Source organism: Barbus barbus (genome assembly GCF_936440315.1).
Source record: "Barbus barbus genome assembly, chromosome: 3".
In the NCBI taxonomy this organism is placed as follows: Eukaryota; Metazoa; Chordata; class Actinopteri; order Cypriniformes; family Cyprinidae; genus Barbus; species Barbus barbus.
Genome location: NC_136731.1, coordinates 19396318 through 19415047, shown reverse-complemented (window position 1 = coordinate 19415047; position 18730 = coordinate 19396318). Strand labels below are relative to the sequence as shown.

The 18730-nt window shown below is 36.7% G+C and overlaps 2 protein-coding genes across 3 annotated transcripts in view; both read right to left on the bottom strand.

The window, feature by feature from the left end:
• Positions 1-6885, bottom strand: part of LOC306856239 (cdc42-interacting protein 4 homolog) — a 47699-nt gene extending 40814 nt beyond the window's left edge. For both annotated transcript variants that reach the window (XM_079395388.1, XM_079395389.1), the window contains exon 1: positions 6570-6885. In XM_079395388.1, the coding sequence (XP_079251514.1) occupies positions 6570-6593 (24 nt within the window). In that variant the 5' untranslated portion in view covers positions 6594-6885. The remainder of the gene's footprint in view (positions 1-6569) is intronic.
• Positions 6886-6910: 25 nt separating this feature from the next.
• Positions 6911-18702, bottom strand: LOC306856190 (contactin-6-like). Its single transcript, XM_079395274.1, has 7 exons — positions 18502-18702; positions 9586-9852; positions 9149-9478; positions 8794-9033; positions 8470-8697; positions 8137-8385; positions 6911-8043 (listed from the first exon to the last, which is right to left on the bottom strand). The coding sequence occupies exons 1-7, from the start codon at positions 18554-18556 to the stop codon at positions 7865-7867; spliced, it is 1548 nt and encodes a 515-aa protein (XP_079251400.1). The 5' UTR covers positions 18557-18702; the 3' UTR covers positions 6911-7864.
• Between the last annotated feature and the right edge of the window lie 28 nt (positions 18703-18730).

Genomic DNA, 18730 nt, shown 5'->3' with positions numbered 1-18730 from the left:
ATTTACCTCAGCAAGTCATTAGTGTCCACAGCTCGTTAGTTCACTAGAGAAATGAAGTCTGGAGAGGAGCATTTTGCTAAATATTACACCATATACTCATTTTACTAAACCTGTTAGTCTTAATTATTTAATGTATGTTTAAATGAATCTGTAATGAAACATACGATGACAGCCAGTGTATAATTGAATATATTTTAACAAATTAACAAATCAGTGTTTGCATACAATTTTCTTTTAAAGTTGAGTGTTGATCATCTATTTAAAAAATAAATAGTAATTAAATTTAAGTTTGGACTAAGTTGTTAGGCCTAATTTTGCCGTAAAAATGGGTGCGGCCATTTGTAAATTCTATGGGTCTAGCTTCCGGTCTCATCCGCATCCAGTTTTGCTTCTTTATATTGAAAATTGGTGTCGTATCATATTATTTTAATGTATTTAAATATACAAATTTAAATATTTAAAAATCTTAATTATGATCACACTGATTTGTAGTGCAAACAGTTTTACAGTTTACTGCACGTCGTTATTCTCCTCAGTATCACATCTTTCAGTACTTCACAGTTAGTATGCAGGGCAGGGTTACAATGTTTTTTAGTCCATGTTGCTTTAAATGCTAATGAGCTCTGCTGACCCCGCCCCTCTCTTCCGTGGAGTGACGAACAGACTGTAAACTTCAGCCACGAAACTAGCACATTATTAGGAAAGGCAATTTGCAAAGATTCATAAAAACGCTTATACTCACTTCTGTAGATGAAGCTGGATCATGAATGTTTCGCACGAACAAATGCATTTAGGCAGATCAGGGTGCATTCCCATCAAAATGAAAGTACTGTTAATGCTCTGCGTCTTTAGCGGCTCAGATGTCAGGAGTAAATGACGACTGCTATGTTCATTATTACATCCAGCAACAAAACACCTCAATCGCTTAATCTGAGACATCTCGTCTTCCTCAAGATTCGACTTGTCAATCAACTATTGTGGGAGCGGCCTGTACAGAACTATGTCATTCTGACAGGAATCTCAGACAGCCTGATTCGAGAAAGAGGATTTTAAAAAAAAAACACTGGGTGGATTTTTATCATTATAGGATGGATGTGTACACACACTTCCAACACACATTTATGTTCAAACAACTTGTAAAGTGAATTTAGCATCCGATGACCGCTTTAAAACCAAGGTGCGTAACGAACCATCATATTAGTGTACCGTTACATCCCTACTAAGGACTTAATTTGGACAACTTTAAAGGTGAATTTCTCAATATTTTGATTTTTTTGCACCCTCAGATTCCAAATTTGTATCTCGGGCATATATTGTCCTATACTAACAAACAATACATCAATGGAAAGCTTATTTATTCAGCTTTCAGATGACCTTTATGACTGGTTTTGTGGTCCAGGGTCACTAATACTAATATCATGCCATCTGCAATGCTGATGCGAGTTAACGTGAAAGTGCCTGCATCTGCCCACACACAGAGAACATCCCAGAGATTCCCTGCCTGTTCACAACCCTTGACCCTTTAAAGTTATCTGTGGGAAGCAGGGGGTTCCTCAGGGCTTTAAACTCATCCTGCCACAAGAGTTTGAGCAGACAGGACACAGGAAGTGGAAGTCTTCTCTAATTCCTGCTGTATTTCAGTGGTGCTCAACAAAAATATGAATATCACATGCTATTTCCTACAGCATGCCCAAAAACAAAAACATACCTAAGGACTAATTTATCAAACATTTTTCAGCATTTTCCCAAAGAACAAAAATATTTTAAACAGTCCAGTTTAGCTGTATTTTTCCCTTTTCCCAGTTCCTTATTTGGTGGGGCACTGTGTTACATTTCAAGTACGGGCCTGACCATTTGAGAGTGCTGATATCTTAAAACATTCCCCACCCCCTCAGTGCTACCTCCATCGGCCTGGATCTAGATATGCATTTTGAAGTGGGAAGGAGGGAGGTGCCTTTGGGATGACATTCCTAACAAGCCAAGCCATGTCCTGACTCCACCTACTCCTCCTCTCTCCTCAAAATGGAGTCCATTAATATAGAACAAGAGAAGAATTCTCTACCCCCTCACAACCCACTCACTCGCAAAAATAGAGTGCCTTTCAACTTCATTCAAAACAAAGCCTCAAGAGGCAGTTGTTTATGTCGACGATAATCACAAGCTAAGCTTCTGTTTGTATGCAAATATTTCTACAGCAAATTTGTACGGAAATGTTTGTGTTGACAAACTGGAATGCCAATGCTGTAAAAAAAAAAGGAATGTCACAAAGAAATCTTCATATACAACTGTGATGTATATTTAAAATGGCATTTAAGATATGATTTTATTTATTAATTTATAAATTAAATGCTTTTTTTGCATTACAGAAGGCTACTGAGAATTTAGAGAAAATAATCTTTAAAATATCTGAATTGTCTTAAAAACAGGCAAAAAATGTTTTCATGCAATTGCTTGTATAACCAAGGAATTTCTTGATTGTTTGCATGAAATTCACATGAAGAAATTAAGTGTTCAAGAGTTACTTCATCCAATTTTTGTTATTTTGATTTTTTTCATAATTTACTAACCCTCATCTATCCAAATTCACAATTCCCAATATTTATCATTTTTGTCTTTCTGTTGAAAGTCTAAATTCTTAAAATCAACTAAAATCAACATTTACAAATTTTAAAGGGATCGTGTGATGTGATTTCAAGTTTTCCTTTCTCTTTGGAGTCTTACAAGCTGTTCGTGCATAGATTAGATCCCTAAAGTTGCAAAGACTAAAGTCTCAAACCCAAAGAGATATTCTTTATAAAGTTAAGACTAGTTCACGCCCACCTAAAATGGCTCATTTAAACACGCCCCCACATGTCTACATCACTGTGTGGAAATATTTGCATAACACCAACCAAATGTAGGCTATATGCAAAGAGAGAGAGTGTGATTTTTATTCTGGCTGTAGTATTGCTGCTGCCGCCGGCGCCATGTCGTGGATACGCTGTGTTTCGTTGTGAAAGCGAAACTACTTTGTTTGGGCTTCCAAAAGAGGACACAACTAGAAATTGGTTAAGTTGTATTTACAACACTGTTCCAGAACAGTTCAACCCAAATATTAGAGTGTGTGCAGCGCATTTTACAGAGGTGTAACGTTATTTCCTGAACCTGGGTGAGTAGCCTACAATGCCAGCTGTGCACAAAGGCTGTTTCTATAAAGTGGGGCAATTCCAACTTTGCAAGGACAGTCTGGCGCTTATGACTCACAGCCTGTTGGTACGTTTTTTTTGGGGGTTTTTTTTTTTTAAGAATTTGTCACTGAATATTCAAATGCAAGTTGAGCAGTGTAAAGTAGTGCTTGTTGTTTGTCGTTTCTACGATAACAAATGCAGACATGGTAATGCAACGCGTAAAAAGACAGTATAAGTCATTATAATCAGTAATTAAGTCCACACTGGATACAACAAATGCCTCTTTTATAATGGGTTTTGTTGTTTTTGTCTTGTCGCGCCATGACACGCCATCACAATACGGTAAGGGGCGTAACATTTCTGTCTCATGCTTGAGGTATTCGGTCAATCACAACGCACTTGATAGCTGGCCAATCAGAGCACAGAGGCATAGAGGAGCAACAATAATGTACAGTATGTGGAAAATAATGTGTTTTTTAACCTTAAACCGCATAAACACATTGCATTACACCAAATACACAAAATAATGTTCTTTTTAGGAAAATTATGAGAGAACACTAAAAATGTCTTTATTTTTGTTCAAAGATTAGCAAAAAAACTAACTGGTTTGTAATGGTTTTCTGGTTGAACTAAAACTATAATGTAGTTTATACACTAAAACAACTCCCTTAGATTTGAATGAGTGGTGGCTTCAATCAAACTTCACACCAACTGCTATCATCACAATCTTAAAACCAAAAGAGATCCCCTTTCAAAACATCCATTGAAGCTATGAAAACAGTCCTGGGGGCTGTTTCATAAAAGACGCTAAGAAAAGCGGGGATTAAAGTCCAAAACCTGACTTGAAATAACATAAATCAATCGGGACTAAAACGGTTTCATAAATGACAATTCAAGTTCACGCAATCTCACTAATTCGATCCAGGTTTAATGAGTCAGGGTAATTTAACGTTCACGCTTATTCGTATGCAGCCCTTAATGTCGATCATGGATCAAATTGATCCACCGTGGCAAACAGGGAATATTTGTGCTGTTTAATGCATTTGAGACATTGTGTTTTCCTCAGTGCATAACTAACACGTCACAGGTATATTTTTCATCTGTAAATGTTAGAATGTCATGCAAATATATCCATTTTACTGTCAGGAGTGGACGAGGCTACGCGAGTGAACGAGCATGCGCGCTACACAGACGGACACAGCAGAATAGAATAAAAGCGCAAGAGTTCTGAATAATTCTGCTAAAATATTTGTTGTTGGACATTAATTGTGACATGCAGAATTTTAATCCTACATATAAGGGTATTTTTATGATAGCAGTAACTGTAAATCAAATGTAAGCTGGCTAATGCAGCCATACTAGCTCAAATGAGTTAAATGTGTGTTCCTCTTTTCAGTTAAAATGTAGTCTGGTTTCTATTTTTTATTTTCATTTTTAATTCAGTGATTTTACTTTGCTATGGTAATTTTGCTTTCGGAAACCAAATCAAGTGAAAATAAGTCAGAATTACTGAAATAAGCCTGGCTTATTTGGTAAACTTGTTTTATGAAACAGCCCCCTGGGTTCCTCTTATCTGTAGCATTGTATTCAGCCCAGTCCAGCCATCATTAACTCCTCCTTCCCCAAATGCAAAGCTATTCTGCCAGCCTGAGCAGAGAGTACCAGTCTACAACCTCCCCAATACGGGAGTCCGCAGTGAAATGCCACTGTCCTTCGTCATGCTCTAATGACTTAATAAGGAGCCTGCTGTGCAGCATTTCTCAAGACATGCCGAAAGAATTCAAGCAAACACTAAAACCAACAAAACAATTAGCCACTCTCTCATCAGTAAACGGAAATCTTGAGCTGCCAAAAATAGCTAGTGGATTAACAGCAAAGGAGCGGACAGATGCCACAGTGTAGCCATGGGAATGCCACTTAATGACTATCCCAACCAAAACCAATTAGGTTAGACATTGCTTAGAGTGACGGTAAACCAATGCTAGACTAATGAGAAACATTGTATGCACTTCTCACGAGGAATGCCTGAAGCATCTGCACCGGAGAAACAAGTCCTCACCAATCCCAGCTTTCACTTCTGTTTACTACCAAGCTGAAACTACTGTAACTTCCCTGGCTGGCAGTGGTGTCCCTCAGAAAGCACGGAAAACGGAAACTTTCTAGTGAAGCAGAACACCAAAATAAACCGTTATGTGGACTGGATGATGCGTTTTTATAAAATTCGGGCTAAACTAATTAGGCTGGTGCAGTAGAAGATGGAAAGGGGACAGCGGACAGAGGCCTAGGGGGAGCGACAGCAACGAGGTCAAACAATCCCCACCCACTTCAACGCAACGCTCCATTTACACACTGCAGGCATGTGGAAAGGTCTGACGGTGTAAAATCTGCCTTTAGTCAAAAGAGGTGGGAACCTCTGTGTGCAGATGGGACGTTATGGGATGGAGGTCAGGGAAATGGGACAACTTAAACAGGCAGGATGAAGTACAGGTGATGATGATGATGCAATGAGAAACTTGTGCTGACTCTATTTCTCTAACCCAGTTCTACATTTGTCAAAGTGCTTCGAGTGACACAATGTTGCGTGGTTGCTGGAGACAATTTTGGGCAAAAACCAATGCTTCAAGCAAACCCAGTTGGTGTCACTAAACAAAGATCACCATTTCTTTGTCAGATGTCACTGATAAGCAGGGTCTTCTTATTAAACTCCTCTAAATCATCTATATAAAAAAATAAAAAACACTGAAACCAAACAGCAGGCTTTGTAACAAGCAGCTAGCACTTCTCATTAGCAATACACTATTAAGCCTGTCTGAGAAGGTAAACAAAGCCAAAACACCTTTCCAAAGCAGCCTGAGACTTAAAAAAAAAACACTAAACATAAAATAGTGATATTAATATAAAAAGCTGTTGGTTATACCTACCTATGCGTAATTAAACAACTAAACAAATCCCTCAAAATGAAGAAATAATAATTAGCTAATGCTGTAGCAAAACGATGATAGATAGATAGATAGATAGATAGATAGATAGATAGATAGATAGATAGATAGATAGATAGATAGATAGATAGATAGATAGTTAACGGTGATATTGCTGCTTCTGTTGTTGCCATGATTCTGCTCAACTTTGAGTTTAAGCGGATGTTCACATTAAACGTGGCAATTAATCGAATTAAATGGTGACAACTGACATCTTCGAAAAAATAGGGCATACATATGTTTAACAATCTGCCAGATGGTCTTTTGATGCATTTATCCTCTTCCGTGTTGGTCATAAATCACGTTAATTTACGCAACAAGTATTCAGTTGAGAAGATCTTGGATCGCACTGCATTGAATATATTTCTGGGAACAGAAGGATGAAAGATAAACCATAAAAGTCTATCCTCCGAACTTAACTTACCCAAAGCTCAGTGCCCCAGTCCATGTTCAGCTCTCCTAGCACTCCACTCTATTAGGCTGAAAAGTTATCCCAAATTACAAGAGTAACAGATGTTCAAAATAGGATCAAAGAAAGCGAGTCGTATCTTTTCCCACATTCACGCGCAACTCTGAACAAATCGCGACGGATCTCCAGCGGACTTCGCGGTGGCACAAATACTTCTCGTCGCAAAGCGAGAGAAAGATCAACTGGATTTCATTGCCTTGTCACTCCCAGATCCCTAATTCTTAAAGGAGCCGCCGGATCCAGTTTCCAGCCTTCAGATCTGCCTGTCTGCAGGAGTGAGAGAGAACTTCAAAAACACAGAGGAAGGACATGACCTTTATTAAATTATTAACACCACACGGTAACAATCATTAACAATGCTTCTAAAACATAAGTGCTGAAAACATGTTGTTCATTGATTAACATGCATTTTGTTAATAAGGAAAATACAAAGCATGTTGCTGTTTTATACATAAGATATCATACAAGGGTCAGATTACCGTGTCTGAATCTATTAAACCATTCAAAAATACATATATTTTTTGGGGGGGGGGGGGGTTTAAAAAAGACTGAAAATGAAAAAAAAAAATAAGAATAATAATAATAGATCTTATTAAAAAGCTCCAAAGAGGGAAAACATTTTTTTTTTTGGCATAAGTATCTTGGTATAATCTTTCATTATTTTGTTTTAAAATAGGCCTATTTTATTTAAAAAAACTTCTGTACAGCATTATTGCATCATTATTATAAAATTTAAAAACAGGCACTTTACTTATAGAACATCTCCCAATACAGACTAAAGGGGGGGAAATGCATATAAAGTTTTGTCAAAACAAATTTCTGGCCTAGAGATTGTCCATCATCATCATCAAAAAAAAAAAGCATTAAATGTGTAACAAACTTTTTTCTTTTCACATATTTAACTAAATTTGATAATCTCTCAATACATACTGTATGGAACACATTTGTACAGCAAATATCCATAACCAACATACAGAACAACATTTTGTTGTCATGTGACAAGATATCTTGATACGTTTTAAACATTTCTTTATTACTCATCTCAAACATTCTTCCTTGTTACTGAAATAGGCCTATCACCCATAGGCCTAGTCACACAAGGGAAAAGTGCATGCTGTACAGTATTAGCTTTCACACGTTACACCACAGATACTTATAGAATGTATTTATTTATTGTAACCTCAGTGATGTTCAGTATATTGCCTTTTTTCAATGTAAGCATATTTCAACTTATTACAACAAGGTAAAACTCACTTAGGGCCCCCATTGCTTAAGGGCTGCATTTCATGCTGCTTCACTGATTGTATTTCATAACGTCCTGTTGATTTGCTCCTTCTCCGCATTAAGAACCACACCAAGAAAAGGGTGATTAAAACAAGCGGTACCAATACTAGTAAAACAATTAAACTAATGTAGCTGTAGGAGTGATCTAAAAAGGAAAAAGCACAAAAAAAGGTGTCAAGCAATTAAAAATATATCATTTAATATCATATCATATTGTTTTCACACTCAAAGCCCAAACCTTTTATCTCCACTATGAAGGTCTTGTCACTGCGTCCGAATTTATTTGTGGCACTGCATGTATAAACTCCAGCATCGGTAGACGTGGCTCTCTCAATGTTTATGTGGCGCCTCCCACTGGAGATATTCTTGTTTTTGAAGCTCCACCACACCTCAGGTTCTGGGTTACCAGTCGAGTAGCACTCTAGCGTTATATTGCTGTCTTCTCCCACAACAAATTTTTCTTGGCTGTCATAAAACAGTGGGGCATCTGTGTTAAAAGTAGAAGTTGTCTTTGTTAATTCATTGGCAAAGGTTGTTAAAGAAATATACATTGTAGACCATTTTCTCTTACATAGGATGTTGATGGTGAATGAAGAATTAATAATTCCGTGTTGGTTATGTGCAATTAACTGATACTGGCCACTATCATTCAAATTGGGATAAAAGTCATGCTGGATAATTTGTCCATTTTTGTAGAGGAAGATGTCAGGCTTTGGTAATCCATCGGCTATGCAAGGAGGATGGAAGAGTATTTTTTCTTTAACTTCATAGCTCTTGTTGCAGTTCAGTTCTGGAGGATCTATTTTGGGGAGAAAACAATCAACTTAAAGACACAATCAGAGATACAAAACATCAGGTTTTAATGCAGAAGTTCCTGAAGAACTCTCACACTTACACTCGACTGTTATTTCCATGAAACAACTGTCAACATTAAGATCATTTCTGGCAATGATTTCATATTGGCCAGAATCATATTTGGTAAGCGGCATAGAGGAATTGACTGATGATGATTTGTGTCTCCAGGAGATGTCTGGACGAGGGTTACCCACAACAGAATATAAATTTAAAGGATATGAATCCAATGAGGTCTCTGTCAAGGGTGACCAGTCGCTACAAATTTGAATTTGTGGAGCAACTGGAAAAGAAGAACATAGAAGAATAAGAACAACATACTTATTTGTTTGTATTTTGAGAGAACTTCTTGCTTCTTCACATGTGTGGAGACATTAAACAATATTTTGTTCACTAACAATGTACAGTAACGCCGAGAGGATTTGATGTTTTTGTAGGATGAGGTTGAGGTCCTTCTGCTCCCAGATCCAGCTCTGCTTCACACCTGTATTGAGCTCCATCATCAGCTCTGTCTGGACGGATCAGGAGTGTGACAGTTTCATTCACTGGAGTCTCACTAGTGTCAGTGAAAGTGATTTGATCCAGCAGAGTCTGTCCTTTGTACCATTTGACAGCGAGATACTGAACAGGAGCCACATCGTGAACATCACACTGGAGCTTATACTGCTCTCCCTCCATCATTGGTCCGCTGTGATCCACAGTGCTGATGGACACACTGTCTGGAGTCTCTGTGGAGGAAGATTTACACACTCTGAAATCTGCTGTGATCAATGAACATTTATTAGATATTTCTGAGAATGAAAAGACAAAAAATATCAGTAACAGAGAAACTCACTGTAAACAGTGACTGGGAGCTCTACTTGACACGGAGCCGGATCGCCTATTTTATAGTTTATGAAGCAGTATGGCTTTATGTCCCATTCTGTCAGTTTTGACACATTCCATGTGATCAGATTCTGGTTTGTGGTCTTATGCACTGCTCCCTCACTGGCTTCCCATCCCATCCCTTGATGCAGGACTGAAGTTTTGCAGTCAGCAGAAGCATCGTCGCCGTACCTCACAACAGCTCTCCGTGGGATGATTTGAACAGGACATTGATTGTCTACAGAACAGGATGTGATTGAAAACCAATGAAGCTCTATCACAGAATAACAGCATCATTTACAAATCAGTTTGGGCATTCATCTCTCCGTACAGTACTGTGCAACAGTCCTTCATATATTTGGCAATGCAAAGCATAAATTAAATCAATTTTCAGAGGTATGAGTAATAAATCTATGCCTTAGTGGCTTTTCACACAGAACGCGTTTTTGAGTTTAAAATCATGAGAGGCAGGGCAGTGGGGGAAAAAAAGAACACATTTGTTTTTAACATTGTGGTATTCCTCTTTTAGGGTTCACACTTGTAATCATCGGTAGTCAAAACAAGACAGAACACAATAAACATAACATATTTGTATTAAGTGAATAAACTGTATTTTGTTTTAATGATATTTGGTGTTTAATATTTCGTAGTTTGAGGGGATTACATGTACTAGACAACACTGACTTCTATCTATCTATCTATCTATCTATCTATCTATCTATCTATCTATCTATCTATCTATCTATCTATCTATCTATCTATCTATCTGTCTATCTATCTATCTATCTATCTATCTATCTATCTATCTGTCTGTCTGTCATCTATCTATCTATCTATCTATCTATCTATCTATCTGTCTATCTATCTGTCTGTCATCTATCTATCTATCTATCTATCTATCTATCTATCTATCTATCTATCTATCTATCTATCTATCTATCTGTCTGTCTGTCATCTATCTATCTATCTATCTATCTATCTATCTGTCTATCTATCTGTCTGTCATCTATCTATCTATCTATCTATCTATCTATCTATCTATCTATCTATCTGTCTGTCTGTCATCTATCTATCTATCTATCTGTCTGTCTGTCTGTCATCTATCTATCTATCTATCTATCTATCTATCTATCTATCTATCTATCTATCTATCTGTCTGTCTGTCATCTATCTATCTATCTATCTATCTATCTATCTATCTATCTATCTATCTATCTATCTATCTATCTATCTATCTGTCTGTCTGTCATCTATCTATCTATCTATCTATCTATCTATCTATCTATCTATCTATCTATCTGTCTGTCTGTCTGTCATCTATCTATCTATCTATCTATCTATCTATCTATCTGTCTGTCTGTCTGTCTGTCATCTATCTATCTATCTATCTATCTATCTATCTATCTATCTATCTATCTATCTGTCTGTCTGTCATCTATCTATCTATCTATCTATCTATCTATCTACTAGACAACACTGACTTCTATCTATCTATCTATCTATCTATCTATCTATCTATCTATCTATCTATCTGTCTGTCATCTATCTATCTATCTATCTATCTATCTATCTATCTATCTATCTATCTATCTATCTATCTGTCTATCTATCTATCTATCTATCTATCTGTCTGTCTGTCTGTCTGTCTGTCATCTGACTATCTATCTATCTATCTATCTATCTATCTATCTATCTATCTATCTATCTATCTATCTATCTATCTATCTGTCTGTCTGTCATCTGACTATCTATCTATCTATCTATCTATCTATCTATCTATCTATCTGTCTGTCTATCTATCTATCTATCTATCTATCTATCTATCTATCTATCTATCTGTCTATCTATCTGTCTGTCTGTCATCTGACTATCTATCTATCTATCTATCTATCTATCTGTCTGTCTGCCTGTCTGTCTGTCTGTCTGTCTGTCTGTCTGTCTATCTATCTATCTATCTATCTGTCTATATATCTGTCTGTCTGTCATCTGACTATCTATCTATCTATCTATCTATCTATCTATCTATCTATCTATCTATCTATCTATCTATCTATCTATCTATCTATCTATCTGTCTATCTATCTGTCTGTCTGTCATCTGACTATCTATCTATCTATCTATCTATCTATCTATCTATCTATCTATCTATCTATCTGTCTGTCTGTCTGTCTGTCTGTCTGTCTGTCTATCTATCTATCTATCTATCTATCTATCTATCTATCTATCTGTCTATCTATCTATCTATCTATCTATCTGTCTGTCTGTCTGTCTGTCTGTCTGTCTGTCTATCATCTATCTATCTGTCTGTCTGTCTGTCTGTCTGTCTGTCTGTCTGTCTATCTATCTATCTATCTATCTATCTATCTATCTATCTATCTATCTGTCTATCTATCTATCTATCTATCTATCTATCTATCTATCTATCTGTCTGTCTGTCTGTCTGTCTGTCTGTCTATCATCTATCTATCTGTCTGTCTGTCTGGACACACGGTCTGGAGTCTCTGTAGATTTCAGAGATATTGAAATTCAGTTGTGAGTGAATTCAAGAAAATAATTTGTTTTAGGAAAAAAAAAACTCACTGTAAATAGTAATTGGAAGATCCTGTGAACAATGTGTTTCATTAGAGTACATGTAACACATTAGAATCATGTTCCAGTCCGTCACTTTATCCATAATTCTGGAGATCTCTTTCCAGCGTTTTGCTGAACTATATTTTTGGACGCGTATGAACCGTTCCAACACCTGAGATGTGTCTGATGTGCGTGATTCATATGCAAACGTTTGTTTACATTACATTATCGTTTGAGAGATGATGAATGGAGCTTCTGACTGTAGCTGCTCGCTGGACTTTATTTAAAATTAACGACTATTTGCATTTTTTCTTGACCAAGAGCTCTCGTCATGCTGGTGAAGTTTCAATATCAATGAGTGAAGAAATTTGTGGAACTGCTTAAGGATTGTGCATACACCTCCAGAGTGAGGAAAAGGGCTAAGAAAGTCACTCTGGACCCCTCACACCCAGCTCACTCTCTATTTGAACTGTTGCCCTCTGGCCGGCGCTACAGATCACTGAGCACCAGAACAGCCAGACACAAGAACAGTTTTTTCCCCCAGGCCGTATCCCACCTGAACAACACATAACACACCCCGGTACTGTACATCTGTAAATAACTCATCAAACCTTCATCTGTACATAGCACACATGCACATTCACAGTTCTGTCTATGGTCATGTCTCTTTTCTGTATATTTTTATTTTTATTACTATTGTTATCCTTAATTATTGTATATTCTCTTCATTAGTGTTCTTTATCACCTTAATTATATGTTGTCTGCACTATGTTTGTACTTTCTGTACTGGAAGCTCCTAACACCAAGACAAATTCCTTGTGTGTGCAAACACACTTGGCAATAAAGCTCTTTCTGATTCTGATTCTGATTCTGATTCCAAGTTTTTCTCAATGAAGTGCTACTGCTTAGAAATTAACTAATTAAAACCAGTCATATAGCAACCAAACTTAAGCTGATAATAAAATGTCCACAGGGCTTTTCAACGTTTTTCTATTTGCTTTTAAATCACTGAGATTTTACTTAAATATATAAAAAAAAATTAAAAAAATAAGTGAGGTCTGTATTCATGCTATTGTTAAAATCACTTTTCAGTTAAAAGACACAGACAGCGAGAGGACACAAACTGAATGCAGCTACATTTAAGATGTCCAGAAGAAATCTAGATGTTATCCATGTTTTATATCTAAATGACATGCAAGCAAAGAACCAAATAAAGGATTTCAAGAGGAAAAAAAGGTATTCACTTCCTTCCTGTCATATGAGGCTGTCAACTTCCTACCCTTACTTCAGGGAAGCATGGTGAAGGCAACCCCTTCCAAAGAAAGATCATTTTCATGTTACTAATAAATATTTTTTGTTGACATATCTATATAATCATGAAGGTCTCTAGAATCATCCAAATAAAACACATCTTACAAGAAATCTATAGTTTTTTGTATACTTGGTCAAAAGTTCAATCGGCACCTATTTGCCAGTTGGGAAATGACTTGTAAGTATATAACATAGATCATGGGGAAATGGGGTATACTGTTGCTAGCATTATGCTACTCATGTTACCTTCTTGTTAAAAACACGTTAGCATCATGCTATCAACATGTTAACAACATGTTAATCATGGCAGTATGTTGTTAGCATCATGCTAATCACATTAACAGCTTGTTTATAACATGCTTGTTTAAAACTCCCCCCCCCCCCCCCTCAGCAAAATCAGAGAACAAGCAGTTTTAGCTTAAAATAATAATGAATTATAAAATTATAATAGCCTATTTTAAACATTTTGTTTGCTGATGCTAACTGGCTAGCTCACTAGCTACCTGATGCTAACTTTAGGGAATTTTTAAATATAAAATTTCAACCAACAAGTTAGAATACATTTGATGGAAAAACAAAGGATTTGATGTTCAGAACAGAATAACTACAGTAATAACCCATTGGCACCTGGGGGCGTTTTATCCCACAAACTATTAGCTAGATGCAGCTTTTTTGGGTTTGCATCGATTGTTCTTCGACTTTTATACATAATATATTTGTTTATGAATAAAGATTGGTCTTTTGAAAGCAGTTATTTTGAGTTAGATTCCAAATGTACTCCTCCTATTCAAATTTGACATTGAGGGGTACATACAACATATTTGCCCACCGGCAACTATAGGTGCCGCACATTCAAATATAATTTAAGAAAAAAAAAAAAAACTGGGGAAAATAAATGCAGAACATGTTCACATAAGACACTTTTAACAACTATATGCATGAAACCATTCAGAACAATTTGGGTACAAATGGGTTAACAAAAACCCACCAATTCACTCAATTCAATCTCAACAAATTAGAATACTTCATAAGACCAATAAAAAAAAAAATTATAAAAAATAATTTTAGTGAATTGTTGGCCTTCTGGAAAGTATGTTAATTTACTTTATATGTACTCAATACTTGGTAGGGGCTCATTTTGCTTTAATTACTGCCTCAATTCGGCGTGGCATGGAGGTGATCAGTTTGTGGCACTGCTGAGGTGGTATGGAAGCCCAGGATTCTTCGACTGTGGCCTACAGCTCATCTTTTGGTCTCGTGTTTCTAATTTTCCTCTTGATAATATCCCATAGATTCTCTATGGGGTTCAGGTCTAGTGAGTTTGCTGGCCAGTCAAACACACCAACACCATGGTCATTTAACCAACTTTTGGTGCTTTTGGCAGTGTGGGCAGGTGCCAAATCCTGGTTAAAAATGAAATCAGCATCTTTAAAAAGCTGGTTAGCAGAAGGAAGCATGGAAGTGCTCCAAAATTTCTTGGTAAACAGGTGCAGTGACGTTGGTTTTCAAAAAACACAAATGGACCAACACCAGCAGATGACATTGCACCCCAAATCATCACTGACTGTGGAATCTTAACACTGGACTTCATGCAACTTGGGCTATGAGCTTCTCCACCCTTCCTCCAGACTCTAGGACCTCAGTTTCCAAATGAAATACAAAACTTGCTCTCATCTGAAAAGAGGATGTTGGACCACTGTGCAACAGTCCAGTTCTTCTCCTTAGCCCAGGTAAGATGCCTCTGATGTTGTCTGTGGTTCAGGAGTGGCTTAACAAGAGGAATACGACAACTGTAGCCAAATTCCTTGACACGTCTGTGTGTGGTGGCCCTTGATGCCTTGACCCCAGCCTCAGTCCATTCCTTGTGAAGTTCACCCAAATTCTTGAATCGATTTTGCTTGACAATCCTCATAAGGCTGTGGTTCTCTCGGTTGGTTGTGCATCTTTTTTTTCCACCCTTTTGTTTCCTTCCACTCAACTTTCTGTTAACATGCTTGGATACAGCACTCTGTGAACAGCCAGCTTCTTTGGCAATGAATGTTTGTGGCTTTATCCTCCTTGTGAGGGGTGTCAATGATTGTCTTCTGGACAACTGTCAGATCAGCAGTCTTGCCCATGATTGTGTAGCCTAGTGAACCAAACTGAGAGACCATTTTGAAGGCTCAGGAAACCTTTGCAGGTGTTTTGAGTTGATTAGCTTATTTGCATGTCACCATATTCTAATTTGTTGAGATAGTGAATTGGTGGGTTTTTGTTAAATGTGAGTACTTCAGTCTGCGTGCATTGAATTTATTTAATACACGAGTTTCACAATTTGAGTTGAATTACTGAAATAAATTAACTTTTCCACGACATTCTAATTTGAGATGCATCTGTATAGAAACACTTCACACGTTCTTTGAAGGCATCCATAATATGATAGTGTAAAAGGTTTATCTGTAGCCCTGTATGAATTAAGCCTTGACAGACATGAATCAGGAAATTATTTTGCTTTTCTCTCTTAGTCACCCTCAAGATCCTCAAACATCACCACAAGTACTCATTCTTTCACACTTTTCAGCTGACCATAAAGAGACAGAGCAGTGCAAAATCAATAGGCATCAGCCAGCAAAAGCTTTAGCATAGATGCTAAGGCTAACAGGTATGCATTCATGTTTTTCTTAACATTTGATTGGTCTGTGTAATAATTCCCTTCCATCATTTTACTAGTCTTATTGTTGTCATGTTTAATCAGATTGTCCAAGACACCCTGGAAAAACAATACAGTGATGAGGCAAACTTGTGCACTTCCATAAGGTAAAACTCAGAATATTGTTGCAAAGTTTGTTTTTTGTTTTGATGAAAGGGTTAATTTACTGAAATCCAAGTAGTCATGTACTCACCCTCATGTCATTCCTAACATTTCTGTCGCTGCATTGACAGTCTACACAAATACCACTATGATGGTTCAGAAAGTTCATAAAAAGATTGTAAAACTAATCCACATGAATTGAGTAATTTATTCTATATTTTCTGAAGAGACTTGATCGCTTTGTATGATGAACATATTGAATTTAGGATTTTTATTCACATAAACATTTATCAACACGCATCAGATATGGTAAATGGAAGGAACTGTTTTGAATGAAGTGAAGGAACTTTCACAGGAACTGTTTGTTTGCTGATCACAGTTTGTGAATAGAAGCCTAATTTCAATAAGAGAACCATGTCTCGTCAGAAAATTTGGACAAAACTGCTCAATTCCTATAGATTAATTTTATACTCTCTTTATGAACTTTTTGAAGCATCAAAGTGGTAGCTGTGTGGACTCAATGGATGGACATAAATATCTGTTTTCACTAAAGTATATTCACTTTTGTTTCAAAGATGAGCAAAAGACTTACGGGCGTGGAACACAATGAGGGTGAGTAAATGATGTCAGAATTTTCATTTTGGGTGAACTAACCCTTTAAAGTACATTTCATCATCAAAGTTTATACATTCATCGTTGCACAGAGTAATTAACTTTTCCACTCTTTTTTCTTTAAACAAATGTTTATTTTTGCTGTTTACAGTCCCGCACCTGCACCAGTATTGAAACCCATCTCAGTCAGAGGGAGGACCTGCCATACCTACTGCTATTGAGAAGGATCATCTACTTGCAGGATCATCTTATGTGGTCGGACAAGCTTCTCATCCCTTCTGAAGGAACCAGCTCCTTGAGTACTATTGAACTCTAAGTCCACTATGTTTTCAACTTGTTGAGCAGGTCCTTTTCAATGTCTTTATCTTCCTGCTACACTAGTCTACAACATTGATGTTGGTCATACCAGTGAGTTGCCAAGAGTAAAGGAATTGCATGCAAAGCATTGACAAACCTTTGACAAAACATTTTTCAGAGCATCATGTATTTTAATTACAAATATATTTAAAGTTGAGAGTACTTCTAACAGCCAGCATTTTGAAGTTTTACAGGTCTTTTGGGTATGAGTCTTCTCCTACTTGAGTTATCTAGATGTATACAGTCTTTTAAATGTACAAAACAACTGAAATAGGCTTTAGATAATCAACTTAAAATAACTGAGTACATTTCAATAAAACTAAACTCATTGTTTCATAAATTAAATCATTTAGGAGATTTTACATGATTTATTCAGATAGAATTCAACCCTTAAAAATGACTCAAAAATATTGCTTTTTGCAATTAACAGATATGGGGATAAGAGTGTTGTTGGTGTAATCAAACAACGGGTGCTTGGCAACCATTGGTTTTACTCTAACTATTACACTTTGGTGCATAATCCTGAACCACGACAGACATTAATGACAAATCATGTGGTTTGTTGCTATTATTTTGCCAAACCACCTACATTCCCTCGCAGAGTATCTTCAGAGATGCCCTAAAACCATTCAAAACACCATAGTAATCACATTCATATCAAAAATGTCTACTTATTAATTCAATCAATATTCAGTTTCTTTAAAAGTTTTCATAAATGAAATGGTCTCACCCTGTGTACAGTAGAGAAACAAAGGTCAACATGTCCTAAACATTTGGGCGTTAGAAGTGTGAAAGCTACTTGAAGGATTGCCGACATGTGGCCTAGTTTCTGTTCAGCCACTAACACTCACCACACCCTCTAACTATTTTTAAAAAGTCACAACTTTTGACAAATAAAAAGTTCATGGTCTCTGGCTTTAGAAATGATCACTTTTCAAATAAAATCAGAAAGAACACTTGTGTCAGAAACCACACAACTGATTTTAACACTTATTTCTAAATGAATATGGAGGTCCATATTTATTTAACCACATCACCTTCGACATCATAAAACAGCTTCAGTGTTAGTAGAAATAGGGCTAAAGAAAGAAAGAAAAATATCTAAAAACAAAAGAAATAAACAACTGCAAAAATGATGAACTCCCTCCCTTGATGATTTGCTGGGTTTCTAGTTGTCAAAATAATTAAAAAGTTGAAAGGATCCACAGAAAGACACACTGAAAAGACAGAATGGTGAGAACTTACCGCTATGAGCAAGGCTGGTCAGCAAGAGAGCGATCAACAGCTGAAACAGAAGCATTGTCAAGCAATGATGCTGGTAATGCTTGAGATGGATGATAGATGCAATCTCCTTTTGGTGTTGTTGGTGAATATATATATTTTTCTCTTACTTGTGATAAGCATGGTATGAAGTGTCTGAGAACAGGAAATGCTGTCTCTTAACTCGCAGTAAGAAAGAGGAAAACCACATGTG

What these genes read in the sequence shown, in the direction of transcription:
- LOC306856190 (XM_079395274.1), bottom strand. Translation starts at nt 18,556, where the DNA reads ATGCTTCTGTTTCAGCTGTTGATCGCTCTCTTGCTGACCAGCCTTGCT. An exon ending in GCTCCCAGTCACTGTTTACA is followed by an intron (nt 9,479 to 9,585) that starts GTGAGTTTCTCT and finishes CTTCCTCCACAG; the next exon opens with AGACTCCAGACAGTGTGTCC. An exon ending in ATTCACCATCAACATCCTAT is followed by an intron (nt 8,386 to 8,469) that starts GTAAGAGAAAAT and finishes CTTTTAACACAG; the next exon opens with ATGCCCCACTGTTTTATGAC.